At 35.7% G+C, this 20275-nt stretch overlaps 1 protein-coding gene across 3 annotated transcripts in view; it reads right to left on the reverse strand.

The window, feature by feature from the left end:
• Positions 1-1442: 1442 nt before the first annotated feature.
• The window catches only part of TRIQK (triple QxxK/R motif containing), a 69195-nt gene continuing 50362 nt past the window's right edge, over positions 1443-20275 (reverse strand). For all 3 annotated transcript variants that reach the window (XM_081325169.1, XM_081325167.1, XM_081325168.1), the window contains exons 3-4: positions 10421-10506; positions 1443-3885 (exon numbers count right to left, since the gene is read on the reverse strand). In XM_081325169.1, the coding sequence (XP_081181295.1) occupies positions 3772-3885; positions 10421-10506 (200 nt within the window). In that variant the 3' untranslated portion in view covers positions 1443-3771. The remainder of the gene's footprint in view (positions 3886-10420; positions 10507-20275) is intronic.

The following is a 20275-nucleotide window of genomic DNA, read 5'->3' on the forward strand; positions in this document are numbered from 1 at the left end:
TGTTCAGAATTATGTATTCTTATTCATTTAAGCACGTGACAAAGTAATGCCGAGACATCTGTTTGAGGGATACTAGCACCTAACATTTTGGCTGTCTCCTCACCAATTTGGATTATTAATAAACATGAGGAGAAGCTGTTGTTCAGTGAGGTATAATGATGTGCCATGTGAATTTTTTTCCCCTCTTCTCAGGAAAAAAAGAATATCCATAAAATGCATTTACTATACAAATATCAAATATTGGATCCATTAATAAGATTTGCATTAAAAATGTTCCTATCCAACTGCAGTCTAATCATACAAACTCACAGACTTTCTAGTAGGGGGATAGACTCAAGATCCAGTGAAGTTCTAGAACGTCTTTACAAAGCCTTACTAAGACCACACTTGGAATACCACAACCAGTTCTGGTCACAATACAAAATGGGTGTTGAGACTCTGGAAAGAGTGCAGAGAAGAGCAACAAAAATGATTAGGAGGCTGGAGGTTAAAACATATGAAGAATGGTTACAGGAACTGGGTATGTCTAGTCTAATGAAAGGAAGGACCAGGGGGACATGATAGCACTGTTCCAATTTTTGAGGGACTACTACAAAGACAAGGGGTCAAACAATTTTACAAAGCACCAAATCACAAGACAAGAAACAATGGTTAGAAACTAACCAAGGAGAGAAGCAACCTAGAACTAAGGAGAAATTTCCTAAAGGTGAGGGCAATTAACCAATGGAATAGCTTGCTTTCAGAGGTTGTAGGTGCTCCATTACAGAAGGCTTTCAAAAACAGATTGGACAATAATTTGTCTGAAATGAAATTGGGTCTCCTGTTCAAGCAGGGGGTTGGATTAGAAGATGTCCAAGGTCCCTTCCATCTCTATTAGTCTATGTGCTATGTTCTAGACCGAACTAGTAAATAAACATCCCTCCTTGACCCCTCAAAGTGACCAATTACGTACATAATTCCCATAAATTGACTTACAAAAGGAAGAGATTGTGCAGGGTGATTACAGACCGATTACAGACCCATAAAAGTGGACCCTTCAGTAAATTCACTGCTACATTGGGAGGGGAACATTTGCCAGTCAACTGATTTATTAGAATGAATTAAATAGTTCATTCTGTATAATAGCAGCAGAATTTACTACCAACATATCAGAAAAACATTTCCAGTACCACTTTTTTTTCCTTTTTTCAAAGTATTATCATTTGCTTAGTCATAACATGATTGTGCAAATCTCCATATATACTCCACACCTTTTCACTTTAAGTTTGGAATAATCAGCATTCTCTCATTTAGCTTGTAGATAGAACTAAGAAGTATTGTAGTCCCATGCTAAGAAACTAAGTCCAACCGAAACCTTATTTATTAAACTTCCTAATTCTGATCAATGATTAGGCTCATGTTAGCACCCCAAGGCTATTTGAATGGTTAGTGTAAGCATTTGTGGACCTCATCATAATCTTTCTATCCAATATTTCTGAACAGAAAAAGACCAATTAAACAATTTATTCATATATATTTTAAAATATTTCTTTGGAATGAAGGTTATGAAGAGGACAGTCATGATATAGCATAACTGGAATAACACCTTGCAATAAAGTATAAAGAAACTCTGTTGCTTTCGGTATCAAAAATATTTCAGAGCCAGTATTGAGAAGAGACGAAAACTGTTTTAAAGCTATGGTACATTTTATATTTCTTGCTGATATTGCATGATATGATTAAAATATATTTTTCATCCTTATGTTAATGAAGCAGTGTTCTAATTAAAATCAACACTGAGTGAACTTTCTATTTACATGCTTTCAGTTAGCCCAAGAGGAAGGAACTTTGCTTCAGAGCATATGTGAATCTAGTGTTTCTATCATCCAGGTGCCATTTCTGACAGAACACATGTGCTCTGAACAGTTGGCAATGAACAAAAAAGATGACTGCTGATACCCAGCTATAGAGGAGTCAGGAGGATGCTGAAAATAAATTTGCACCAAAGTGGCAACGAAATGGGAAGGACTTTTTCTGAGCAGAGATTCAATGTAGCTATCCTATAGATATGTTGAAATTAAAAATGAGTAATCTCTTCTTTCAACTTCTCTTGACAATGTGAATGTTTTATTCCTTACTAAGGTGAAACTTTCCATAAAAAAGATGTAGTAGAACATGAGTCAATGGTAGCTTGATGTTGCCCTTTCTGTGAGTCCATTTTGCATAGTACCCATCTCATTTTTACTAGAGGATTTGGAATAAATTTTCCTAGTTCTTGATTCTGGTTTTTCTCACAAACAGCAATATTCAAACATTGTTTAATTTGGTGTTAGGAAATACATTCAAATACATATATCACACATCTCTGATATCTTCTTGGTTTTGGTTTACTGTAACTATTGCTCTAATACAGGGATGTCAAACTGCCCACCTGCGAGTCGGTTGCATCATGCGGGAGCCGTGCCCACCCCAGCTTCGGCAATGCAAAAAAAGTTGCTCTAACAGAATCCCCAGTTGTTGTTTTTTTTTCTAAAAGAAACTTTTAACTCAAAGTAGCCTGTATGTTTTTTTACATAATATTAAAATCAGTGATTGTGTTCTACAAAAAAGAAACTTTAAAAATATTCCTATTGAAGTGGAATATAAGTATGTCATTTGCTATCCTATCAAAAACAAAAATATATGAAATGTAGTTTTGATACATTGGTCCTACAAAGAGGAAACTCTTAAAATGGTGTAGTAAGACACTCGCTTCCCAGCAAATCAATTTAATTTGCAAAGCAAAATATGTTACAGGTAATCCTCAACTTACCACCAGACATTTAGTGACCATTAGAAGATATGATGGACCTCCCCAGTGTTACATATGACCTGGTTTTGAAGTCCCAATGGCTGCTTCCCCATGGTCACATGATCACATTTGGGTGCTTGGCAACTGGTGTGCATTTACAGCTGTTTGTAGCATCCTGTAATCACATGGTGATTTACAACAGTTTTTGCTTGAAATTGACATTTGCCTCCACTTTGCCAACAGCAGCATTCATTTAATGGCCCCTGCAAAAAAAAGGTCATAAAATGGGCTGCAGGCACATGATGACCCACAACTGGCCTGACTTAAGACCATAATTCTGTACTCAGTTACAATTGTAAGTCAAGGACCACCTGTATATACAGTTTTGAATCCACAAAATATTGTGCATGACACACATACCATTTAGAGCATGCGCACACACACACATACACACAGAAGAGCAACAAAGATGATCAGAGGACTGGAGACTAAAAAATATAAAGAACGGTTGCTGGAATTGGGTATGTCTAGTTTAATGAATGTTGGAGATAAGAATTAAGAATGTGCCCGATCACTCCCACAACAATTAGTGAAACCTGGAAGTAATAGAAATATGTCTACAGATATCACAGATTATATTGGTTTGTGTTTGAGTCATATCTGTAATTTGTATTTTTTGCCAAGCTCTAAGGAAATCAAATTCTTTTCACCCACATACTAACACTAATGAGTGTAGAAAATTGTTTTCTGGAATGTAATATTTCCAGTTTTAAAAAGAAATGAGGAAAAAGATCAGGTTTAGCCAATAAACTACATTTTGAAAAGGAGAAGAACCTCATCAGCATCCATAAGGCTGGCTGAGACAGTCTCAAGTGTATTATTAATTTCTGAGTTGCAGGAACTTATTCCCATTTTGTTCACTTTCATGATAAGCAGCTTTTCATGGCTGAAGTCAACAAGACTAATGTTTTTTCTAGAATAAATCTTCAAAAACAATTTGGCTAATTTCCATCCTTTTCCAGACCTAGGTCGTCTTCTTCAGAAAGGTTAAGATAAAAGAAAGCATAACATGCCAATAAAAATACTAATATAGCTGCAAGGACAAGGGTGACTTCCTGTAATAAAAAGAAAACAAAGTTAGGCATCATTTTAAGTTAAGTAAGTGCTGATATTTAAATTTATAAATATAAACATTATAATCAGTAATAGCCAAATGGTTTTTAATACAGACCATAATCCAGCAATTTAAAGTAGTGCATTGGATGTTTTTGTTTTTAATCTCATACCCAAGAGAATCAGAACACATGGCGCTATCTACCTGGATAGGAGATCATGAGGAAATTTAAGGGATATAGATTGCAGTAATATTTTTTTTAATAAACAATCCAGAAAGAAGGCAATGGCAAACCATTTCTGTATTGCTGTCAAGTTAACTATCTGTAGATCTACATAAATGAGGGAGTTTTTGTTTTCACTTTTAACTTCAGGGTCTCTACCTTAACACAATTTTATTTTGAAACAGCTACCTTTTGCCAATATTTTCTAGGCTGAAGCTATGAACTTTGTTAGGAAAGCTGGAACATTGGTTAGTAGCCCTTGAAAATACAGTGAGTGATGGGGGATTTGAGGTGTTATAGTTCAGCACAAAGCTATTTCAGATTATGGCTTCCACCCTGTTCTAGACTAGACATATCATAAACACACCTGAAATATTTCACAGAGATCTGGAGAAACATGTCAGATGGGGAATTTAGTTCGTCTTGCCACAATCTTAATGTAACTCATTTCTCACCTTCCTCTGGACACACAATTTGTCAGAGGATGCTGTTTTAAACTGAAATAAAAGCTCTTATTATTGCCAGTCTTTATGGTAGCAAGGGGCATTTTTGACTGGAATCAGGAACACTCTCATTGTGGTTTCAGTCTTGCTTAAGGTCTACAGAGAGGTTATATATAGCAGTTATATTAGAGGTCAACAATATTTTCCATTGGTGGACACCACTGTGATTTCACATATGCATACATATAAGAGGCTATGTGGTGTACTGGTTACAACACTAGACTGGAATGAGTAGAACCAAGTTCTATTTCTCATTTAGGCATGGAAACCAGCTGGATGACTTTAGAACAATCAATCCCACTTAGGCTTAGAGTCAAAAAAAGATCTAGGTATTCATCCTGCAGGATGTCTATGGAGATTCTCAGTCATCCAGGTCATGGTTGTCCCCAAGGTACTTTTTCAAGAATATATACATACATATGGTAGTTTTGATTAGGTAATTATTTAGCCTAGAAAGTTTCCTACTGAAAAAAGTTTGCAATCAAATTATTTTAATTTGTGAGGGGCAGAATTCACAGAAGACTTTAGGGTCATTTAATATTTCATGCCATCCAGTCATAAAAGTATATAGCTCTTTAAATGCTTTCAGCTTTAAAAAGCAACTTGCCTACTGCATATGCAAACAACTGAAATCCATAAAAGGTACGTAAAACTTGTTGAAATATATGAGTTTTATGCAGAGTATAATTATCGCTTGGGTCTCAAATTTGCAACATGTACTACTAGAGAAGACACAATATACATTTTTAAATAAAATAAAATATCATGTTAACAATAAAGCTTTAGATAAAGTAACAAGAGACTACAGAGAAAAGAGATAAATGGGATTTGGAAGCAGATTTCTTCTGCATTACATAGATCAGAATGGACTGAACGATTTTCCCAAGGCAATGATTTTCTTTTCATGATCATTAAAAAAATAACCAAACTTAAAAGGAGAAATGTTGTTCTAAAGAGTTAAATTTCCTGTCAACCTCAGAGAATGGGGAGATCTACTGGCTGATCTGATATGTTCTTCTGGAACATATTTTATTCACATTTAGAAGAATCCATGTCATATTTTTGCAATATTTTAGATGCATAAATTCAGTATATATCCTTTACATACTTTTCAGTTATAGCTTTCTTGGGTTAAGGTTTCTCTGTGGATTATCATTCTGCAGATAGCCCAAATTTTCTTTTCCAGACAAATCATTTGACTCATGAACTCTTAAAAAAACCACCCTATTTATATTATTGGTATTCTTCTACTCCCAATCTCCATATTTTTGTAAAAAATATAAGGTTGTTTTAAGCTTCCGTACCATCTTCTGGTTTCATCTAATAGAATTAAAAACATAGATCATCTCCAAAATTATTCTAGGAAACCAAACAGGAAGCTACTCATAAATCTAAACTAAAAAATGCAGTGGTAGTCTAGAATTGGATTTATTTTATTCATATTCCTATGTCTGTTTCAATGGCAGATTCATCTAGCACCTCAAGAAATCACAATGCATGAATGGCACACAACCGCAAGCTTCTTCTGCTCAGGAGCAGATAATGAGATCCTACCATCTCCCTGGATATTATACTTTCTACTGTGCCTGCTTTTCCTATTTCATTTTTCCTGGTAGCTAGCTTTCTCCCTAGGCTAAACTAGCTCCAAAATTGGACCCAACTGATTAATGGCTTGGTTGTTATGTATTTCTCTCATTATATTAAACCTCACCAAAATCCCATCGTGCACTGAACTCATCTGAAAATTATAGGAAATGCCATTCCTTTTCCACTTGTGTTTTTAAACTGAATCCTAGAAGCTTATCAGACTTTCTTAGTAAAAAAAATAGCAATGCTATACAAAATTGTCTTAAAATCAGCTTGTTTATCCCTGTTGACCTCACCTCGTAGCATGCCCCCCCTTGCTTTCTGTACCTTTATATTTTATTTTTTCTCTCTATGGCTACTTCATAATTTCCTTCTTTCTCTAAGCTATCTTTTTAAATCTTGAAACCATAAATCACAAACTTATTTTTCTGTTTTTTTCAGCAAAGTCCATAAGGGTTTTCCAGTTACTAATAAATATTATTGATCTTTCTCTAATCAAATAAGTTAATTTTGCCATCTCTGCTAGTTCTGTCATCTTCACAGACCCAACCATCCAACATGTATTTCAGAGTCTTTCCATTTTTGCACATATAACAGTTTCACAGCAGTAATCTTATGTAAATATAATTTCTCATGGTTCTTTTCTAACTGACTGTTATTAATCCAGCAAATAAAAAGTTTTTGTTTTATTCACTGTTGATTGCTAAAATTCTTTGTATCATTATATGTAATTGCACCCCAAAATTTCTGCCTTTTTTATAAGTCCACTAGGGGTGATAAAATGTCTCTTCATGTTATCTACATTTCCAACTTAAATCTAAAGTACCTTTACATGGTCTAGACAATTTTTCTGGAGTCATATACCAATGGTACAACTTGGTTCAAAAATTATCTTTTAAGTTATAACATAATATAAATGTTAATCCTTTTACCCACATATTTTCATAGTGTTCAATCAATAAGTTATGTTCACTCAGTCCATCTTATCATACAGTCTTTCACTTGTTGTTCTTCCATTTCAAATTTCAATAAAGGTTTATACATATGAGCGCAATTATATATTTTCTGTTCTCAGATGTTAGCAGTAAATCTTAACCATTTAATGTTTCCTATGAAGTTTCGCTGAGCTTGTCGATCAGAAGGTGGGCAGTTTGGCGGTTCGAATCCCGAGTGCCGCATAACAGAGTGAGTGCCTGTTACTTGTCCCGGTTTCTGCCATCCTAGCAGTTCAAAAGCACGTAAAAATGCAAGTAGAAAAATAGGGACCACTATGGTGGGAAGGTAACAGCGCTCCGTGCACCTTTGGCGTCTAGTCATGCCAGCCACATGACCACGGAGACGTCCTCGGACAAGCGCTGGCTCTTTGGCTTTGAAATGGAGATGAGCACCGGCCCCTAGAGTCGGAAACGACTAGCACGCATGTGCGGGGGAACCTTTACCTTTACCTTTATGAAGTTTCCTAAGGATGTTCCTGATCCTTTGCAACAGCCTTTGTCAAGCTGATATCCTCTAGTTATAGAAATTATGGGAGAAGTTCAACACTGTTGGAGGAAAATACCCAAACGTTTCTCAGATCACTGGATAATGTTAAGCATTCTTAGAAGTTTAAGAAAATCTATTGGCTGATCTCCCATATCACATTAAGCCATGGTTACTCAACCACAGCTTTCGCTATAAATTACAAGTATCTGGGTTTAGCCAACATATTATGCAAAAAATAAACAAAGTACATTTGGGCTTAATTCAATATGTAGATAAAGTCATTATGTTAAAGGAGATTAGGTGTTTAACAAAGTATATTGTCAGACATCGCATGAAACTGAGGTCCTGTTCACTTCTAAACTTGGAGAAATTATGAATGATGGCCATGGTTTGGATGCAGGTGTGATTTTTGTTAAATAGCTAAAAACAATACCCATGAAAATAGCATTTTAATACTGAAACTATCAACACATGAATAGCTTGTAATATGTATCAAAAAGCATATAAATACAGCAATCAAACAGTCATCCTTCTTCAGGAAGAATAAAAAATAGTGGATATTTATTGCTCACAAGTTGCTACATTGACATTATCAACACAGATAAAAATCACTCTTTGGGGAAATTAACCAAGTATTAAATGGCAATGACTAAATGAAACTTTTTTATTTTCAAGCCTACATTAAAATGGCAGGCAATCAAAATATACCAGAGTAAACTAATTAACATGCTAGAGATGAAATCAAAAGTACCACACAGGGGTTGATTTAGAAAAGTTAAGGGCCCTACTCTTAGGGGGGAAAAAACAAAACTTTTGCAAACTTTTGCAAACCTACTTCAAGCTCCAGGGAAAGCAGGAGATCCAGGCAGTTCAAATGGGTATAAAGATTTATTGTAAGCTTAAGCTTAAGCTCTCTACAAGAATCTGAACTGCTAATGGTCAAAGCAATTTGGTGGTAGATAAGGAATTCACTATGGGCTGGACTTAGATCTTTTGTGAGCACAAAGGGACTCATGACTGATTACCCATTTGACCCCTCCTTTGGGCTTAGCCTGGTCATCTCTTACACCTACATTCCTAATGGCAATCCAATCACCACAGTAAACAAAGTAAATGTTGAAAGAATGTTTTATTGAGTATTTTCTGAGACGTAATGAATGTAATGTATTGTTCCATTTTGAACAATAACAGATCATCCAACCTAGTAATAGCTGGCATTTCCTTTCTTTATGAAATTGTTCTCATCCTTTATTTGTCTGTTTCTATACTACCTACAGGTTGTTCTTTCCAATGTAATGAAATCTACCGGTAAGTATAAATGGTTTATTGGACCTGCATACCATCTTTATATTCGTCACCACATAGCTAACAAGAGCCTGTGCAATACTTGCTCTGTGAACATTTGTTGGGGTTGAATGCAAAGCTCTCCTAAACTAGCAAACTGATTTTAGGATTTTAATACCATATTTACAGGTAGTCCTCAATTTACAATAATTTGCTTAGTGATCATTTAAAGTTACAACAGCACTGAAATAAGTGACTTATGACCATTTTTCACACTTATGACCATTGCAGCGTCGTGGTCACATGATTTATATTGGATGGTTGACAACTGACTCACATTTATGACGGTTGCAGTTTCTCAGGTTCATGTGAACACCTTTTGCAACCTTCTGACAAGCAAAGTCAATGGGAAAACCAATTCTGAAACATATCACAAAATTGATAAGCATCCTTGTTTTAAAGTAGCTTATGAGCTATAGTAGATCAAATAAATATTGTCCCAAGTAATATGATCAAAGGCCTGGAGATTAAAACATATGAGGAACGGCTGTAGGACTTGGATTTAGCTAGTCTAAGAAAAGAAGAAATTGGGGTGACATGATAGCAGTATTCCAGTATTTGAGAGGCTGCCACAAAGGTCAAATATTCTCCAAAGCACCAGAAGGCAGGACAAGAAATGGTTGATTAGAAACTGATCAAAGAGAGAAGCAACCTGGAATTAAGGAGAAATTTCCTAACAGTGAGGACAATTTTCCAGTGGAACAGTTTGCCTTCAGAAATTGTGGGTGCTCCATCACTGGTGGTTTTTAAGAAGAGACTGGACAGTCACTTGTCTGAGATGGTTCTCCTGCTTCAGTAGGGGGCTGGACTAGAAGACCTCCAAGGTTCTGTTCTATTCTATTCTATTCTATTCTATTCTATTCTATTCATTAGATTTTGGCATTCAGTTTAATTAGCAGTGCCATAAACTAATTCTCAACCAAAACATCAATGTCATAAACAATCTCTAAAGAACAATATTCATCCAACAGTTTTTTTCTGGTTAAAAAATCCTCTATATTTATTAGATGATGATGTAAATATATACTAAAAGGTAAAGGTAAAGGTTCCCCCGCACATGCGTGCTAGTCGTTTCCGACTCTAGGGGCCGGTGCTCATCTCCGTTTCAAAGCTGAAGAGCCAGTGCTTGTCCGAGGACGTCTCCATGGTCCTGTGGCCGGCATGACTAGATGCCAAAGGCACACGGAACGCTGTTACCTTCCCACCGCAGTGGTCCATATTTTTCTACTTGCATTTTTACGTGCTTTTGAACTGCTAGGTTGGCAGAAGCTGGGATGAGTAACAGGAACTCACTCTGTTACACGGCACTCGGGATTCGACCCACCAAACTGTTGACCTTCTGATGGACAAGCTCAGCATCCTAACCCACTGCGTCCCTAAATATATACTACCCATACCTTTATGCCTGGTGCAGTTTTTTTGGCCTCTGCTTTCAGTTTTGCTGCTTTTAACATTGGTTTGTTTTTCTTATAATCTTGTTTTCCTGTTAAAGAAGGGGAAAAATGTATTATTGAATATCCTCCAGAGAAATGAGAGACAATTGTTAAATGACTGTGGCATACCCAGAAGAAGAGGGAGTTGCTATCTTTAATAGCCACAGAGAACTAGTATGGAGTTGGTAGCTCAATGACACTGAGACGTTTGCTTAAAAGGGGGTTACATGGTTAAATGATATGAACAATTTATTATTTTGTGCTTGGGATGGTCATGTACAAGTGATTATTCTAAAACCCTGCTGCCATAACATACCACATTGTCATACTAAATCCAGTATATGCACACAGAAAGAGAAACAGGCATACAAACAGAGCAATTATTTAATGAAAAAAATCACACAATAGTCAAAATGTATATAATGTTTCCATACAGTGAGGTTAATTCATTAAATTACATTTTGAGGTCACCTAATTTCTTAATAACTTTGGGTCACTTACAATTAAAGAACAACATATATAGAAAAAAATTACAGCAGACTGGAAGTATCTACGATACCAATAAAAAACCTCAAAACCATGGATAGACCACAATCACTCTTTTTCCAAGACCCATGGAAACAACCAAGTTGTCATTAGGATGGGAGTCAAACAAATCTTGGGCAGGGGTAATATAACTCCACAGTAGGGGAGAGCAACTATGGTAATTTTATGACTTGTGGACTTCAACTCCCAGAATTCCTGAACCAACCATTCATCCAGAGAATAGCATGCTTTCTCATGAAAAAGTCTACTCTTTGGAAATAACTGTATTGTATATAAAAGATGATTATCCCTATTCCCATATTCAGTCCTTAAAATAAGATGCATTCCTCCTTAGTAATGATAGGTTTTGTCAACTTTGAAATAATGTCAACTGCATTATAGCAGTTTGCTTCTCTGCCTTAGCAGAGTCAGATTAGTTGAAAGCTACACTTTATAAGGTTGTTGTTTAGGGTACAATCATAGGCAAATATATTGAAAATAAGTACCATGCCACGTATTTGTTAGACTCAAGTTTTTATGAAACTATTACCATTTGGGGCAAGAAATGGGATAGTAAAAGGTATATGAAAAATCTATTTCATAATATGTTTTGATGCTGCATAGAGCCATTTGTCATTAAAAAAAAGATTTTCCCATGAATCTACTCTTCAGAATTCTTACATTTTTAAAAAATTGTGCCCTACTCCACAAATTTAAATGTCATTTCTGCAAATCTACCCTATCAAATGCTAGTGTGCGGTGTTTTTCCTGATTGCTAGTTCCTTTCTCTTCAGCCTTTTTTTAAAAAACAGCTTGAACTTCTGGTATCTCCCTTTTTACCTAGGGCTGTAATTTATTTTGGCTGTTCCTAAGCATTATTTTGCTAGCATATGAAATGAAGGATATCGTGTGATAGTTTTCAATCTGTTATGTCTCCTTTCTTTGATATAGATATATAGGTTAACCTGTTCTAAACTGTTCACAGTTGGCTGTTCTTCAGATTTGCTGGCATACTTTGGTTAGAGTCTTTTAGTAGTCATTCTTAACAATTTCCTTGATTTAATTCCACAGTTCCTTTGGATCTCCATCAATGAAAAAATAATTGAATTTGCAGAAACTGGCAGTTAGTCCAAAGCCATAGTGTCCAGTTATCTTTTCTCATTATTTCCAACTGGCATTCCAGTCTCCAGACACAACAAGGACAACTAGTTTATTACTTATTTAGTATATGATGAAAGCATGTCAAAAGTTGAGTAAGCATATATACACAAAACGCAGCATGATCAAAGGCCTCATAACTGGATGTCCAATTCAGCTATCCTGGTGTTGCTTTGTGCAGATCTTCTAGGGAACTGGAGAACACACATTGCGGGCAAACTTGCACAATATGTTTAATAGTTTGCATATCAGCACCACAACTGCAATAAGGACAACAAGCTGGTATGTTCTTTCAATGCCATATTGAACTTAACCATTAAACCTGTCAGCCTCTCATGCTTCAGTGATTGAAGCATAAACATGAACTCAGTAACCATCTTATGAAAGGGTAGTCCATCAGGTGTAAATTATATTATTTCACCATTGATCCCATCTAAGTACTCTACTTGTTATATCTTTCCTATAAAAGCAACACTATTCCTTCTTTCTTCTTTGTATCCCAAGTAGTAAACAGTATGATTTTCTCAATGAAAGTTTCCAAATGCAGTCCATTTCAATTCACTAATGCCCAATATGCCAATGGGTAGCTGATTCATTTTATCTTTCACTGTCTGAGCTTTCCCGTGTTCATGCTTCTTACATTCCACATCCCTACAGTAATTCTATCTCTGCAGCTTCTGATGTTCTTTTCCCGCATAGCATCATCAGCAACTAGATACTCCAAAAGCTTTTCTCTAGCTGTGTTATAAATACCACAAGTTCCTCTGCTGCTCTTCAGTAGTGCCATCCAATGATATTGTTGGATGATATCATGTAGCAGCATATTGTCAGCCAGCTTACCTGGCCTATCTATGTGGTTTTTCCTATTATCACTAAAGATCATCCATTTTCAACATCTTCCTTTACCTGCTTCTCAGTATAGATGCCTACTTGCTTTATTGGATCAACTGGGATAACTTTCACACCTTGGATCAGTCTGGGAGTTCTTGGCCATTCTTCCAGAAATTCATTGCTCATCCCTCCCAGGAAGACCATCACCATGAGAATCACGTAGCATCGCAAGATTTGAGGGGGACCTGCTTTTTAATGAACTTTAATTTTGTTGTCAAGAAGCCCATGGTTTAAATACTTAGTTTAAGTTATTGTTTTAGTTCACATTTTTTAGATACAGGTTTTTAAGCCTTCTTGAAATCAATGTTTAGTTTGAAGGGCAACATATACTGTAAACATTATAATAAATTAAAAAATAAATAACTGCCACCTGGTTTATCATCATCCTGATCTGCATATCTATAATCATCAAGAATTATTTTTCTCTTTCACGAAATAAAGACATTATTAGGAGGGCTATTTGAATCAGCCTTACAGCAATATACCTTCTTTTTCCATTAAGTAGAAAGATATAAAACAAAGTACCTTCTTCTTCCAATAAATCATTCATCTTCAAAGCAATTATGCAGTGCAAAGCAATGATATATAGGAATCATTTCTGCAGCAATAAATTTAAATGCAGATAAAAATAGTTTGGGCTGAAGCACAAGGTTAAAGGACAATTACGTGCATTGGATGCACATCAGATCCATCTGAGAAGTAATACAAGATTTTAATCGGTATCATTATGTCTTAAGAAGAATCAGTTGCTTTCAAGAAGAGGTTATTGATGTGCTGCATAACTATGTCCAAGTATCCCGAAAGAGTCCATTAATCAGGGCAACATATCAGTAAGTGGTTTCAGGAATTCTACTGAAATAAATTTTATGTTCTCTATTATTATTTCTTAAATCTGACTGTCAATCAATTTATAATTGGCAATATATGCAGACTGAATTTAAAGTCAGTGTTAACAACCTGAATCTACATTTACTGCAAACGTAGTTATTAAGAACTGAAAACCACCTTTACTGTAAACAATCTATTTTTACAACGAATCTACAGCTGATAAATCTCAAAAATAAAGCATCTGTGATTAAGTTTCTCAGTCTCCTTTCTAAGTATTAAAATCAGAAGAGAATACATAGGAGAGAATACAAGTTTGAATCAACTGTGTGTAAAAATTTACAAGGGATAATAAAAGATAAAAGAAAAATAGTAATTTCCTTTAAATAATTGACCCATTCATTTTTTAAAAAAAATCCAAGATAGCCACCTGTATGGTAAAACTACCAGATGAATCCAAAAGATTGCAAACTGAAATATTCAGCTTATACCACCAATTCAAACTCCTTTGAAAGTTCTTCAAACAATACATTTGCTAGATCAGTGTTTCTCACTTGATGATCTGCAGAGGTATCCAACTAAATTTGTGATCCTTTTCATTCACCTTAGCTAATCAGATAAATGGAAGTGATAGTAGTTAAATGTATAGGTAGTCCTTGAGTTGTAACCATAATGGAGAGCCTACCCATGGTCATTTAGGATCTTAGGTTGATGTGTTTTTATAACTTTTTTGTAGTGTTTGTTAAGTGAATGCCAAAGTCGTTAAGCAAATCCCTAGTTGCTTATGGGCCAGTTTTGTAAAAAAAAAAAAACTGGCAAAATTGTCATAAATCATGCTCATGTGATTGTGAGCCACTGCAAATGGCCATAAATATGGCCTGGTTGATAGTTCCAAAAGTGCTGTCATGGGACTGCAAGTGAGGGGTCACCATCAGAACTTCTAATCTGGGTTGCAAGTACCTTGCCAAGTAGATCCATCGGAACTTTGAATGGTGGCTAAGTAACCAGTCACAAGTTAAGGACTACCAGTGTATAACTACTAAACCACATGCTATTATGTTGTCTAGAACAATAACAGATAACCTCACCTCTCAAACCATGCTTCAATCAGTAGTTCCCCTGAATTTTCCATTCCCTCATCTCCTCCAGTGTGCACTGGCTAGACTGCAAAACTATCAAAGCCACACACTGCTAAATCAAGTAGAAATAGAAAAATAGGATCTGTCTAGCTGCATATGATACTGAGTCAGCTTCAACTCTTTTAAGTGTGAACAGGGACATCCAGAAGAGGAATCAAAAAAGTTAAAATGGTGACAATGACAAGCTTTTCTGGTTAGTCATTTTTTCTCATTCATTTTTGTTAATTAATTTATATAAATATTTGCAATTTTGTCTATATAAAGGTAAAGGTTCCCCCGCACATGCGTGCTAGTCGTTTCCGACTCTAGGGGCCGGTGCTCATCTTCGTTTCAAAGCCAAAGAGCCAGCACTTGTCCAAGGACGTCTCCGTGGTCATGTGGCCGGCATGACTAGACGCCAAAGGCGCACGGAACGCTGTTACCTTCCCACGGTAATGGTCCCTATTTTTCTACTTGCATTTTTACGTGCTTTTGAACTGCTAGATTGGCAGAAGCTGGGACGAGTAACAGGCGCTCACTCTGTTACGCGGCACTCGGGATTCGACCCGCCAAACTGCCGACCATCTGATCAACAAGCTCAGCGTCCTAACCCACTGAGCCACCGTGTCCCTTATATAGACATGTTCAAATACAAACACATACAACAAATTTGAAGAATTGCACGTTTTGAATGATAAATGCATTTTGATTCAAGTACTAATTCAAAATGGGCTTTCAAATGCTTTGTTGGTTTTTAATCTGCTGATCGCTGCCCAGACTTGCAACTGGTCAACTATATAAATGAATATAATAAATAAATGCAAACTAAGCATACTCTGTCCACCCCATATGTTGCACAGTTAAGGAATATAATCAAGGGCAAATACTTCCATCGCTGACTGGAATCACTCTCAAATTTTCACTTATTAGCTTGCTATGATTATTCACATTGTGGTCTCTCTATGTAGGGACTAAACCTGTTCTACATTTTAGCCAGAGTCGCTACATCAGTCTACTCTTGAAATATCCTAGAATTTTATTTGGCTTATGACTGCCTTAAGTAATTACCTAAAACTACTTTATCAGGATGCTTTTTCTCCTTTACATCTTACCAAGTCTTCCACTTTGTGCTTTGTGTTAAACTGCAATCCAAGCATAACTAGCCAATTAACATCTGGTGACTGTTTAATGAAAATGTAAGCTTCAGGACTTCCTTGGTTTACACTTGAGCTTCTGCCTTGGTCCAGCCCAGTCTTTTTGATACTCATCTTCATTATTATCCTCAGCCAAAGCTGCTCCTTGCTTGTATTTGTAAGTATAAAAATTAATGCATTCCTATTTCTTGAGTATCATAAAGTATATACCGGTATGTGGAAGCACATTATGCTATCAGACTCTCTTTCATAGAAAATACAGCTGGTTCAAATTCAAAAACATTTCTTTTCACCTGCAAACGGACTTGCTTCTAACTTGTTCCTCAATTCATTGTCTTTTATGGGTGCCTGTAAATATCTAATCGTCTTTCATTCAAAAACAAAACTAATTTCAGTTCTTTAACTCTCACATGCATGTCCAAGATAATTCCTCCTGGGATGATTACCAAGTTCTATTCATTGCTCAATCTCCCAAACAAAATCCATAAATTTATTGCCCATTTATACAGACCACACCAATTATGTCACAATTAAATTACAAACAAGAAAGAGTCAAAATATTTGAAATAAGAAATGTACAATCTAAATTTAATTACACAAAGTATCTGAAAATGAGTTATTTACAGCATGCCAAAAACTGACATACAGTAAAAGAAATCAACATTACAGATTTAAAACTCCTTTCAGCACTTTTTCTCCAATTTACCGTATATCTGCCAAGAAACTGCTGTCCTGAATATTTTTGTGCTTGTATCACAATAATAAAAAATACACAGTTTCCTACCCAGTGCAGCTTACACTGTCTAATATTTAATTTTTATTAAGGACTTTTAAAAAAATCTCATGATTTTTGTACATTAAGCAGTCCTGTTACAATCCTTTAAGTTTTCTATGTATCTTGTCCTGTGAGGTAAATCATTTTATCTTTTTTTAACCTTTTATTAAATGGATATAATCCTGCCACTCCAGAAAACAAAATAAACACACATATGGTGCTGGAATAGAAGATAATGTAGCACCAATGCTCAGTCAGCTTTTGTGTTTCCAGCAATGGGAGGTCAGCTGTTACTTCTTTGTCTCTAAATGTTAGGGATAATTTGATACCTACAACACCAATTCCTACTTACTAATTTATTCAGTGTGCACTTCCCTTTTAAGTGTGGTTTAATTTGCAGATCTCTTTGCTAAAATAGTGGGGGGGGGGTTTCTGGTTTTATTTTCAATGTCTCTCTTTCATGAAACACATCAAAGTTGAAAGCAATCACATTTTTATCCATGGTGCACCACATTCTTGCTGTCTGAATTTATTATGAGCTCTTTTCCTAGTGTAATTTTACCTAATTATTTTATTTATTGGATATGGTATCGTTAAAAGTATTCACAGTACACAACACAAATTTACAGAGAAGGAGGTAATCTAAAAAGACACATTTCTGAATTTATCATTACTGTAGAAAATATATCCTGCATTCCCAATATATAGTTATATGCCCTTAATATTTGACGTATATTTTTAAAAAGAAAAAATGTTTAAATTATATTTAATGGGTTTGGGGTAGTTTGTATCACTGCCAGGCTATCAAATAAATTCTTCTTTCCTATTTGGTTTAGTGAGTGAAACAAGGTTTATCATTTACAAAAAAGATATTATACTAGAAATTATTGATGCCTTAACAGCAATTTACCAGAAAATAATCCATCCATAGTTGCTATCATATCCCATTATACTCTCCATACAACTTCCTATTTATGCATTTATTAATTTTGTGTCCTGCCACAATCATGAATAGATTCTCAGTGGCTCATAACATTTAACAGTGTGATATTGCATAATAATAAAAATCAAAAATACAAAAACATATAACCCAAACCAACATCTTCTATCAACTCTCGACCACTATTTTTTTATTTTTTTTATTTTAATCCCATTTATATCCCGCCCTTCTCCGAAGACTCAGGGCGGCTTACAATCTAAGCACAAATCAAATGTGCTTAGCAATAGCCTTCATTCTATGTATATGCCTGCTTATTAGGGCTTTCGCCCCCCCCCAAGCGGCATTATTACAAAGTCAGCTTATTGCCCCCAACAATCTGGGTCCTCATTTTACCTACCTCGGAAGGATGGAAGGCTGAGTCAACCTTGAGCCTGGTGGGATGCGAACCTGCACTAATTGCAGGCAGCTGGTGTTACTTAAGGAGGCATTAGCCCACTGCTCCACCAAGGCTATGAGAAGACAACTAAAGTTGGGGCTAATTGAACAACTTGTTTTTTTGTTTGTTTCCAGAACAAGTGGACATAAAGCATTGGGTTACAGTTGTAATTGTTATTTAATAAGAATGCTTAGTAAAAACTGGAGTCATTTTTAGAAACAAGGATGATATTAGAGATGAGTGTTTTGCATCACAACTTTCTATTTTTCAAAAAGAAAAAAAGGGAAAATGAAGAAGGCCTGTGTGAAATTAAATCATAATAGGGCAGAAAATTATGTAGGTATCAATATAGGTTTCTATGCCCACCATATGGGAGTCTCAATGCCATGAAGTTGATAAACATATTTGCATGGAAGGGAATTCAACATTTGATGTTTGTGCTAAATATATGGGATTGTCCTAGATATGGACAACTTCAACTGACCCTCATATAAGAAACATTATGCTATTTTGCAGTTAATTGACATGTTAATTATAATCTATTTTCACATTTATCTATGCTGACATGAATACCTTTACATTAAAATGAAATGAGTTGTCCAAGAAGAGTTGATACATAAATCATATTTTGGGAAGTTTTCTCAGGACTCTGATAGAGAAAGCATTGACTCTGATAGAGAAAGCATTGACTGCCTCCCGAAGTGGTGAATGCTCCAACACTGGAAGTTTTTAAGAAGAGACTGGACAGCCATTTGTCTGAAATGGTATAGGGTTTCCTGCCCGAGCAGAGGGGTTGGACTAGATGACCTCCAAGGTCCCTTCCAACATCATCATCATCATCATCATCATCATCATCATCATCATCATCATCATCATCATCATCATTATTGCATCAGGTCCCTGTTTTCCTCTGGCTAATACCATAGGGCTAGGCACTATTACAAAGCATTCTTGGGAAACCTATGGAGATGGGATGTTAATATATTCACAAAGCTAATTGTGTTAGTAATATGAAACTTCACACTTCAAATAAAAGGACTCCAGCTACACTAGCATTTAAATTAATAGCAAACCTATCAAACTATAACTTCATCAGCAATATCACAGTGCCCTTTTTATTGGATCTTACTATTAACACCCATAGATATGTGGAGATTTTTCCTTTATAAAAGAGGAAGAGAGATTTGCTTTAATACAGTTTCAATTGCTGTGATTAAAGATGTTTTTGGAGTCTATTGCTAACTGAAACATTTTGATATGCATTGAATATAGTCAGAGCGTAAGTACTTCAAGTGTGCATGAACCTCCTTCCCAGCGCACAGCCCTTTTCTTTCTTTCTTTTTTTTATTCAGGTTTAATGGTAGCTCAAATCATTGGCCATTTCTCAATCTTGAGAGATGGAACAGCTTGACACTAATAATACATTTGCAAAGGACACATCATCATTTAACACAACATTAAGTGCTCAGGAACAACTTTTTTTAATAGCAGGCACAAGGCATTCTGAGCTCAGGGCTGACATATCATTACATTTTATGCCACAAAGATAATCCAGCCAGTCATTCATGAGAGGTAAATTAATTTTCAAGTAACTGTATTTCAGCTTTAAGCCAACAAGAAGGATGCATTAAAGTGAATAAGTTTCTTTTATGCTATCACCAAGGGTTTCTTTCCCTGAATAAAAGCCTTTCTTGGGTATAGCAATATGTATACCTTCAATTAGTTCCTTTCCCCCTGCAGTTTCAGCTGAGAGATCTGCTTGCACAAGTTAAGCTGTAATTTTAAATCCATAAAGCAATCCTTTTCTATATGCTATATATATTCCCCAAACTGATATCTCCCAGTTTTGGTACTGGGAATTCTGGGAGCTGTTCGCTCTAATATATTTGAAGAGCATCAGATTGGAAAAGTTGTACAAATACAGACAGCCAAATTGATACAAAGTACATGCAAATCAAAGCAAACTATCATGGATCATACTCATCTAAATCTTTTCC

This window comes from Vipera berus (genome assembly GCF_964194415.1).
Source record: "Vipera berus genome assembly, chromosome: 3".
Lineage (NCBI taxonomy): Eukaryota > Metazoa > Chordata > Lepidosauria > Squamata > Viperidae > Vipera > Vipera berus.